At 39.2% G+C, this 10,927-nt stretch overlaps 1 protein-coding gene across 1 annotated transcript; it reads left to right on the top strand.

Moving 5' to 3' along the window:
* The first annotated feature begins 3,243 nt into the window (after window positions 1-3,243).
* CARTPT (CART prepropeptide) lies at window positions 3,244-9,567 on the top strand. The gene is made up of 3 exons (XM_063456783.1): window positions 3,244-3,400; window positions 6,414-6,497; window positions 9,121-9,567. Exons 1-3 carry the CDS (start codon window positions 3,245-3,247, stop codon window positions 9,226-9,228), a joined length of 348 nt encoding a protein of 115 aa, XP_063312853.1. The 5' UTR covers window position 3,244; the 3' UTR covers window positions 9,229-9,567.
* Window positions 9,568-10,927: the final 1,360 nt, after the last annotated feature.

Genomic DNA, 10,927 nt, shown 5'->3' with positions numbered 1-10,927 from the left:
TGAATACATGTCTGTGTTCCTCACCCTATAGTTATCCTTTAAGGCCAAAGTAGAGAAAGAGCATAGCTGACTGATAATTTTTCTGGTTGTTCAGATATTCCTTCGATCTTATTTACACAGACCGGTTTCTAAACACATTTATTGCAGTTTATAGACACATTAGTGGGAGTATTATTGCTGCGGAGCTCTGTTATACACTCAGACACCCCAATAATATGGAGATCCTGGAAAAGAGGGACATTAGGACAGAAAAGAGCGACAGAAGGATTGGCCCCGAAATAGGGACTGTCCATCCTAAATAGGGTCATTTAGGAGGTATGCACCACTTACATTTCCCAGGATGCGTAGCCATTTTTTTTAGATCCTTTTTGGCTAGCCTTGACATCCCAGACGAAGGCCTGGTTACTCATTAATTGGAAATATACATCTAAATCTGGGTTGCCAAGATAACTATTACTGACTTGGGTGAAGCAAATGTCCAGTGAAACCGATGATCTATTGACTTGTACTCAGAGAATGCATTGAATTGAGCCCAGGCCGGCTGTGTGCCAATCCCCCTGGGATGCCAGCTGTTTGAGCCACAGCAGTCGGATGTATTTTTAATTGCCCTACATGGTTCGTACGGCACATGGTGTTTCTGTTTTGTATAAATAAAAGCTATTTAATAGGTCATTGGCAGTTGATATTATCTGTTTGTTTGTTAGTCACATACCAGCTCATAATAGCCTATAAAGCTATCGGTCGAGATAATATTTCTCTACCAAGAGGAAATATTGTTTTCTAATGGGAACATTCTATCCTTGGAGACTTTTACTTATGTACTGATTGCATTTCCCTTTGTGCTTCTATAACAAGATAACACAAGCAAGCATCAATATATCATATTGTTCAGTCATTGCTTTCCTATTGTGAGGGAATGTCATTTATCCACAGTATCAGACTCTGGATTCTGCTTCTTTAAAGGAACAGCCCTAGTACCGTTTAAGCTGATTGCTTAAAGGAACAGCCAAGTGTGCTGTAGTGGTGATGGTGCCAGGAGTCAAATAATTAGCTAACGGCCTAGCTCAGGAAAGCTAATGGAAATTCCTAGTCATGAGCTTCCATCTCTCCTGTATCAGTAGCGGTGGCGGGGTGCGGTGGCCAGTGAGATGTAGTGGTTATGGTTTTTGCAGTGTTTTTTAACATGGGCCTTACCTGATACACACAGTTGCTACCAGCTGGCAAACAGCCCAAATGTTCCAGTCCATCCCATATATATTGACTTAGATCCTCCCAATACGCCACTGTATACCACACCTAATAAGCAACCATAAATCCGTGTCAATCACATTATAACAATGTCAGGGATATTTACTAAAAGAGAATTTCTAAGTTTAGGCCAAAATTGTTTAATTAGAAAAATTCTAATTCTAGCGGTCATTTCTGTTTTCAGTTTGGCTATTTTGGTCTTAAATGTAAAATACACTTTAAATTCACTTTGGATTCCTACAAATTTCCCCTCAAACTTGCATTTTTTTTAAAGAGAGCACAGCACTGATATCGGCTCCTGGTAAATGAAGTGTCAGGAGCTAAAGTGGACCTGGTGGGAAAAGATGGCAGCACCGCGAGGAACAGGGTCAGGTACGTAAACCTCTGTGGGTTTGCCTGTGTGTGTGCCTGTCTGTCTGTGTCTGTGTGCGCCTGTCTGTGTATGTGTGCCTGTCTGTGTATGTGTGCCTGTCTGTTTGTATGTATGTGTGTGTCTGTCTGTATGTGTCAGAGTCTGGATGCATGTATGTGTATTTGTGTGTATGTGTGCCTGTCTGTATGTATGTATGTGTCTTTGTATATGTGTGTGTGTGAGTGTGTGTGTGTATCTATCTAAGGCAAAGAAAATGTTTTTTACAGTAAGAGCAATAAGGATATGGAATTCTCTGCCTGAAGAGGTGGTTTTATCAGAGTCCATACAGATGTTTAAACTGAAATTGGATAAATACTTGCAAAAACATAACTTACAGGGATATAATTTCTAATTAGTGGGGTAATAGCTGCTTGATCCAAGGATATATCTGACTGCTATTTTGGGGTCAAGAATGAATTTTTTCCTAGTTTGTTGCAAAATTGGAAGCGCTACAGACTAGTTTTTTTGCCTTCTTTTGGATCAACAGCAAAAACAAATGTGAGGAAGGCTGAACTTGATGGACGCAAGTCTCTTTTCAGTTATGTAACTATGTATCTATGTGTACCTGTCTGTTTGTATGTATATGTCTTTGTATGTGTGTGTGCCTGTCTGTGTCGGTCTGTATGTGTGTGTCTGTCTTTATGTATGTGTGCCTGTCTGTTTGTATGTATGTGTGTCGTGTCTGTATGTATGTGTGTGTGTGTGTGTGTGTATGTATGTATGTATATATGTATGTATGTATGTGTGTCTGTCCGGGGGAGGGAGTGGGGGGAAGATGGGAGGGGGGGGGGAGGGGCACGGATCAGTTTCGTACCGGGGCCTCATGGATTGTGTGTGTTCTCCATTGTATATATATATATATATATATATATATATTATAGTATTACAGTAAAGACAAGTATTCATTTTATAACATGCACCCACAGATGTCTAGGGAACCAGCTGGGTTCAGCCAGTGCTCTGCTCATCTGATCCTTGACTTTAAGCTCAATGTAATTGCAACAATATTCTTTGTGTTGTATAGGTCAGTATTGCATGACTGGTGATTATTATCCCATGAGAATTGTGATTTGAATACTAGGTCTCCTCCAGACTACAATTCCCATCATACTGATCTATGTGATGGGAGTTGTTCACACACCAGATGTTTCCTTGATAGATTTTATTACAGAATGACTCTTTCTATGAATGAGACATGTAGAATACTGTAACAGTTACAACATACACAGGATCCAGAATGTTAAGCTTCCATGCACAAGATATATTTTAAATCACTCACCCCTGATCTCTGACACTAAGTAATATAGGTAGTATACACCAATTGCCCACTCAGAACATAAAGCCATTTAGGAGTTATTTCCCTATTAACCTATGGGTGATTGCAACTCTGTATCTCTGGCTGTGATCTATTCAATTTTGCAGCAGACTGTATGACAGGGTCTCTGCCTCCCTAATCTGTGTATGTGACACTATGTTGCTGTGTAAGAGATGGTGATGACAGTCAGTGCTATACCCCCCTTCCTCTGGCTCTCTCTATATAAAGTGAGTGCTGCTGGGGGACCTCAGGCACAGAGGATCAGCTCAATGGAAACCTCCAGGATGCACCTGGCAGTCAGCCTGCTGGCTTCTACCTTCCTGGTGTTACTGCTCAGAGCCAACTGTGAGGACTCAGACTACCTGGAGACCAGAGCCCTGGACTTCTACTCTCCTGTAGAGAACCCCTACCATGAGAAGGAGCTGGTGAGTACTGGCATTGAACAAAAGGTAGATCCACAGCTACTAGCACCACATGGAGAAAGCTACAGATATACTGATAGCCAGCTTTAACTATGGCTTTTATTATATATCTGTGCATAACCTGTACCCATATATCTATTGTCCTCTTGTTTAACTTGTGAAGTGGTGATGGTGTTTAGCTTCCCACCTGTTATTAGCTTTTTCTGTTCAGATTTGGGAATTTCATGGAAAGGGCTGTTTGCTTTAAGTTTAATCTGAACACATTGCACCATAGACTGCCAGTTACTGAATGCATGGGACAAGCTTCCTCAAGCACTCATCATCCCTATATGTTCATTTAAAGTCATGGGAACGCTGCCAGGGGGTTTATATTTAAACCATGGATATTATTTCTCAGTTTTTTTCCCAGAGCAAGTTTTCTTTAGTCAGTATGACCAAGTTAACCTTAAAAGAACCCTTATTACACAGTTACATGGTTGGAAAAAGACTTGAGTGATGTAAAAGAATGCAAGAAAACCCCAGCTTGAAGCGCTTCCAATTTTGCAACAGTATACCGAATGTTTTTACCATGATGCGACCTGATGATGATGATGTAACTATTACATCCGCGCTGCGGTATATGTTGGCGCTTTATAAATACCAGTATTAAAAAGAAACACGTGGGCCTGTTAGAGATTTTGGTGTCTATTTACTGAACACAGAAAGGCAGCTGAATGCCATCTGGTTGTGAAAATTCAACAGTTTTAACGGAATGTAACCAAGTTGGCTATTTATAAAAAAAGTAAATTTGGTTATTGCAACTGAATTGTCAGTTCTGTTTGGCTCAGTCCAATTGAGATAAGACTACATTCAATGTCCTGTTACTCATTCAGCTATTAATAAACAGCCGAATTGTGACGCAAATTCGGCCAAATTCCCTTTACTTTTTTGATCGTTTTTTTTTATACATATAGCACCCACAAATCACCACAAGGTCCCCCTAGGTCAACCTAAAACTCCATAAAACTCTTGCATGCCTATTACAATACATCCCCTAATCACTCTCTTCCCCCCCCCCCCCAAACACTTACCTTTGTAGTATTGTGTTCATTGTCATTGTAGCACTGACATTAAGCCCCATTGCAGCTGTAATTCAGTTGAGCAGTTTTCAAATCTGAATTGAAAGATTGAATTGAGATTAAACATAGCAGGGTTCAGGGTTCAAGTCCTGGGTAATAAAGTGTGGGAACTCACCCAACCTCCCCCCCCCCCTCCTCAAATAAATAATTATATGCTCGTATGCAAGTGGGACAGGGGCTGAGTAAGGTGGACAGGGGCTGAGGAGGGTGACAGGGGCTCAGTAAGGTGACAGTGGATGAGGGGCACAGGGCTGAGGAAGAGGGACAGGAGCTTGGGGGGGCAGGGGCTGAGGAAAAGGACAGGGGCTGAGGAAGGGGACAGGGGCTGAGGAAGGGGACAGGGGCTGAGGAACGGGACAGGGGCTGAGGAAAGGAACTGGGGAAAAAGTGCAGGAACCCCGTTCCCACGCGTTCCTGCAGGACTCGAGCCCTGGCAGGGATCTATTAGACTCATATTGCTTAGCATTTGGTTGATAGTGATTACAGTGACCGTTACAATGAAAGCTACTGAATTTGCTTTAGTAAACTCACCGTTTAGTAAATAGACCCTTATGTTTCTGTGCTTGGCTGAGTGTGATTTTAATTTTATTTTTATTGACATATATATATATATATAGCGCCAACAGATTCCGTAGCGCTTTGCAATATTATGAGAGGGGGAGATCTAACAATAAATAAGACGTACAGGAACGATAGGCTGAAGAGGACCCTGCTCAAACGAGCTGGCAGTCTGTAGTGAGAAGAGCTGCATTCCTCCTAAACCCGAGGGTTAGTTATCACATTAATCTTGAGGATTCCAGATGTTTGGGAATGGGACGTGGAACATTTGGAATATTAATTTAATAAATAACAAATTGGTGCTTTTCCTTAAAATCGGACTGTAAAATTACGAGACTTACTTTTCATAAAATCAGTCTGAGACAAGGGCGTATATTTATTTCTTTATTCTTCTCTCTTTCAACTTCCCCATGTCTTGCGCCCTATCTCTCTCCTTTCCTTCCTTTGTTCTTCTACTATCTCCCCTTTATTACTAAAAGTCAAACTATGGCTGAGGGTTCGACCATTCTTATCAATAACATTTTGTTATGCACTTTTGTGACCTTCTGATATGTTATTATACTTTTATTAACAGGGTTATTCAACAAAGTGAAAACTGTCAGGAGGTCAAAGTCAGTTTTAAATTTCATACCAAATGGGTAAACTGGGAAAATTCAGGTCTGCTCCCATTCTGGCTATTTTGATCTGAAATGTTCAATTTAGTTTGAATTCACTTAGAATTTCTAACAATTCTCTTAGTCAGTACGCTTGGTAGTGTTTAGACTTCTGTATTTTTGTACAATAAATAAAACCTAAATAAAACATTGAATTGCAAAAAAACAAGCAAGTGGGTAACAAAATATATTCCCAGCTGTTAGAGAACACTTTGTCGCATTGTTACAAAATATCCCACCTTGATTAAAAGCTCCGTGATAAAGTGAAACGCTAGCTATAAATATATATTTTTACATAAGAGAAATGGTAACAAACATTCTGGCGCTGTTGATGCTGTTGACTACATTTCCCATGATGCATTACAAGCAATTTGTTCACTAGAGCCACCTGTGGTTCCTAGCAGTCAGTCTCTTGTGGAATCCCATACAACGCGGACTGACGATGTTACAGTGTTTAAACAGAATTCTTACATCATCAGAAAGAAATAATAGGAGCTGATTTGCAAAATTCAGGCTGAAATTGCAAACCCGTGACTGTAGCGGAGTTAGATAATTTTGTTTCGGTTTTCAGTTCACTACAATTTGCTGTATAGTGACAAAGCCCCGTAGTGTACATAGTATGATACTTGGAGCGCAGCTTTCCCTGGCTTGATGTATTTTGATTACTGTCTTGTTTTTGTCTTTAAGATTGATGCACTACAAGAAGTGTTGGAAAAACTAAAAAATAAACGACTCCCCTCATTTGAGAAAAAATATGGCCAGGTACCCATGGTAAGTGATCCCTTTCTTTCCAGACAGGAGAGCATCCTTTATGAACAAACGGCTAACCCCACCAAGGTATTCTCGGTCAATATTAACAGAATAGAAAGAAAATTAGTAATTTAACGAGAGTTCTATGAAGAATACAGCAGTTACTCCTCCCCTCTACGTATAACACTTTACATGTAGGTACTCCGTGGCCTGGAGTTAAGCCATTCTTAACATTAAAAATAAGAGAGATACTTACATTTAAAGTCCCTGCATTTGGTGCAAAATCCCAAGGCTGTGTGGAATCTGCACTGAGCTCTCACCAAACCAGGAAGTTACTCAGCCAATCAGAATGCTCATTTAAAATGAATTGCACTGCTCAGCTTATCCCATAAGCAGTGCATTATGGTCACAACAAGGGTTTCTGTGAGTTCTACTTCAATTGTAGAACAGCTAGATGATATAATGTAAAGATAATGATATGATAGAGCAAACACTGTAAATTAGAAGAGAGGGGAACAAGCAAGAGCCTATGGTGCAAAACTATTTTTTTGTTTAATTTTTTGTTTAGTTTTCAAATGAGTTGTGAAACAGAACTATGGATCACAAGGCAATAAAAAAAGAAACTCACAGGATTTTTAAAATTTGAATTAAAAATAAATTCAAAGTGAATTTAGATTTTACGGTTAAACTACAAACTACAAGAAGAGTCCGGTATGCTCCTCTGGCAGTAGATAGGATTATGGAGAAAACATGAAGACATTTGATACTTAGGGATACTTAGGGACTTATTAAAGGGACACTATAGTCACCAGAACAACTCCAGCTTATTGAATTTGTTCTGGTGAGTAGAATCATTCCCTTCAGGCTTTTTGCTGTAAACACTGTCTTTTCAAAGAAAATGCAGTGTTTACATTACAGCCTAGTGATAACTTCAGATGGCTGCTAAAGGTGCTTCCTGGGGCAGTGCTGCACAGTGTGACTGCCATTCAGTGTCTCCTCCCTCTGCATGCAGACACTGAACTTTCCTTTTGATTCAATTGGTTCAATTAATCTCTATGAGGAGATGATGATTCACCAAGGCTGTGTTTGAATTGTGTTGGCTCTGCCCCTGATCTGCCTCTTTCACAGTCTCAGCCAATCCTATGGGGAAGCATTGTGATTGGCTCAGAACAACACTTCTGATGATGTCAGCATACAGCTTGCTATTTGGAGGCAGATAGGGGCAGAACCAGCAGCTTCAGGCTTGAATACAAGTACTATTTTACTATATTTAGGGAGGCAAGAGGTAGCCAGGGGGACTAGATGGTGGTTTTAACACTATAGGGTCAGAAATATATGTTTGTGTTCCTGACCCTATACTGTTCCCTTAAATAACCAGTGAATAGCAGTGAGCTGAAAACCAAATGTAGTCCAAAATTGCCGATTGCCAAAACTCTCAAACTCAGATATAGTAACGGATTATTTTAGGCTATATTTTGCAATTCAGTTTACAATTCACTGCGATTGTCTGTTTAGTGTAAAAACGCCACTAATTTGATTTGTATGATATTCAAAGTAATATAACATTTTAGTTTACACCCGAACTGTAAAAAATTCTCAGGGATTTCAGTCCAGCCGGTTTGTCTAAAATTTGAATTCACTTACAGGGTTTTTCACTAAAGGGAGAATTCAATGTGAATTTGAAGTAAATTTCAAATTTAAGGTGAAAATAATCAAACTTAAAAATTATCTGTCAACTATGCTTTCCGTTTGGGTATTCTGGCTTTAAATTTGAAATTCTCCTTAAATTCACTTTGAACTCACAGTTTGGTAAATAGCCCTAGTTGGTGAAATCCCTGATAGATAAGGGGAAATAGGAAATAGCACTATTTGTAATTTTATGGAAACGTCATCTTCAATTACATAATCACATGTTGGATTTTCATACACACACCGGCAACAGACCAACTGTGAAATCTAACATAACCCAGATGGGACATAAATCAATGATTAAAAAATGCTAAATAAACTCAGCAATCACTTCTGGTAAGTTTACTCATTTATAGACAGATATTGTTATAATTCTGTGTTAAATGAAACTACTTTTTTATCCCAGCTATTTTGGTATAAAAACTCTCAACATTTCACAGATGCTCCTCCCCTCCCCATCCTTGGGCTCCGGGGTAATTATTATTATTATCATCTATATAGCGCCTACATAGCGCCTACATATTACACAGCACTTTACAATTATAAAATGGGGATATTTGACGGTAAGTAATTTACATTCGGAATTTAACAGACAAGAGGTGAAGACCCTGTTTAAACGAGATTATAATCTATTAAGGGCCAAATATATCCAGTCTGTAACCCTTTTTTTTCAGATTTTTATTTTCCATATATTTCTAGAAAATAGACACTGTCTGTATATGATATATAAGTATAATGCTTCTCATTGTCATACGTATTTGCGTGTTGTATTCTTGTGCTCAATAAAGAATATAAAAATAAGAAAGAAAATAGCTCAGTTGTCCAGCATTTTCTGTAAGTAAATCTCTGTAGACGCTGGTATGTTCTGTTCTAGAAGTGCTAGCTGTTTGACTACCCTGACCCCCCAGTGGAATGTCCTAGTGATGCTGTGTTCACCCATGTGTTTCTGTTTCAGTGTGACGCTGGTGAACAGTGCGCTGTCAGGAAAGGGGCAAGGATTGGCCGACTATGTGACTGCCCGCGACGGACATCATGCAACACGTTTCTGTTAAAATGTTTATAGGCAGAATAATAATATGGACCAATACACAACGCTGTTTGATTTCAATGGGAGAGCAGGAATGACGAGGGCTCGTGTGTGATTTGCTTTCTTTTATTTTTTGTTTATAGTTTTTTTATTCTGTATTCCAGGGATGGGCAACTGTTGCTGGACTACATAATCACTCCCAGCCATCAATTGAAGGCTGAGGATCAAGAAGGTTGCAGTCCAATAACAGCTGAATTCATGCAAACGGTCCACCCATACAGTCACTTTCATCCTGCCAGCAATGGTTGGACTAGAACTACAGGGTTGAAGGAGTTGTAATCCACCATCAGCTGAATTAAAGCAAGTTGTCTGTCCTTGCGTCTCATTGGTTTATCTGTTTTGTTATTTTTATGCAATACATTTATGTGCTGTATGTTTTTTTTTTTTTTACATTCAAACAATAACATAAAGCATGTTAATGTCCACATAATAAAAGATTTTATTTTAATGAATATTTTTTTATTCTGTTATTAATTTTCTGAGCACTTTCTAGTCCATTTTGTGAGACGAGGGGTTAAATTGTGAGTGGTCATTCCTTGGGAGTAATAATAAATAGAATCCTGTCACTGCGTTGGTTATTTGGGAGTCTACCTGTTGGGACGGATCCCCTGCTCCTGCTGGTTGGAATGACATTACCACTAATACCTTCCTAATGACTAAAGCAATCCACTTAGCTTGTCCTGGGAAACTAATACAATGTCCATGGGTTTAATAGCTTCCCTATAGAATAAAGCAGTATTAACCTCTTAAGGACCAGTGACAGCCTATGTTAGTACAACATTCTGATGTTATTTTATTTTTAAAAGACGGTCTCAGGCCTGCACTCAGGTAGAGGCAGGAGGAGACAAATCCTACTGAAACCAACAGATGAACCATCCCCTCACGAATACAAGGTTGTCAAAGCTATTAGCGATGCTAGGCAGGCACGAGTTCCTTAGGGATCAGATTATAATGACAGTAACATTCTGACTGATCATTAAAGGGTTAAACATAATAAAATGCTCTGGATTCAGCTCTGATGATGTACGTGGGGATGTGAAATTTTAAGACTGTAAAGATTTGCCATGTTTAAGACACCCATCAAAATTAAGCTTGAAAGGGAATGTCTTAATTTTGAACAAAAGTGATTTTTTTTTCAAATCAGGGCATTCTAATAAATTAAAAACAAAATGCATACTTTTAACCTTAAAGGCCAAGTAGAGAAAATACCTGAGCTGAGGTTTAACGGAACACTATAGTATATTTACACAATGCGTATAATATTCAAAAACGTAAAATAATAAAAAAGCTACTTACCTATAAATTCACTACAGATTCACCAATTAGTAGATCTGCCTGCACCTACAGGCATACACCTGGTCCTGCTTTGCTGTAAACAGAGCTCCTGCATCTCCTACTGGATAAGACAGCCTGTATCTGTGTACTTGCATATACGTAGGCACACAGATACACATGATAACACACATACAATAATACACATACACAGACACACACAATGACACTCAAACAGATACAAACACGGACACACATACAGATGCAAACACACACAGTGGCACACACATGCAGATATACAGACACACATTAACACACATACATATACTCCAACACACAGATACACAGAAGGACACTAATACTGATACAAACACTGATACACATAGGATTACACAGACACATA

Source organism: Pelobates fuscus, chromosome 5 (assembly GCF_036172605.1).
Source record: "Pelobates fuscus isolate aPelFus1 chromosome 5, aPelFus1.pri, whole genome shotgun sequence".
NCBI classification, from domain to species: Eukaryota; Metazoa; Chordata; class Amphibia; order Anura; family Pelobatidae; genus Pelobates; species Pelobates fuscus.
The sequence above is the reverse complement of the archived record's forward strand: the minus strand, read 5'-3'. Positions and strand labels throughout refer to the sequence as shown.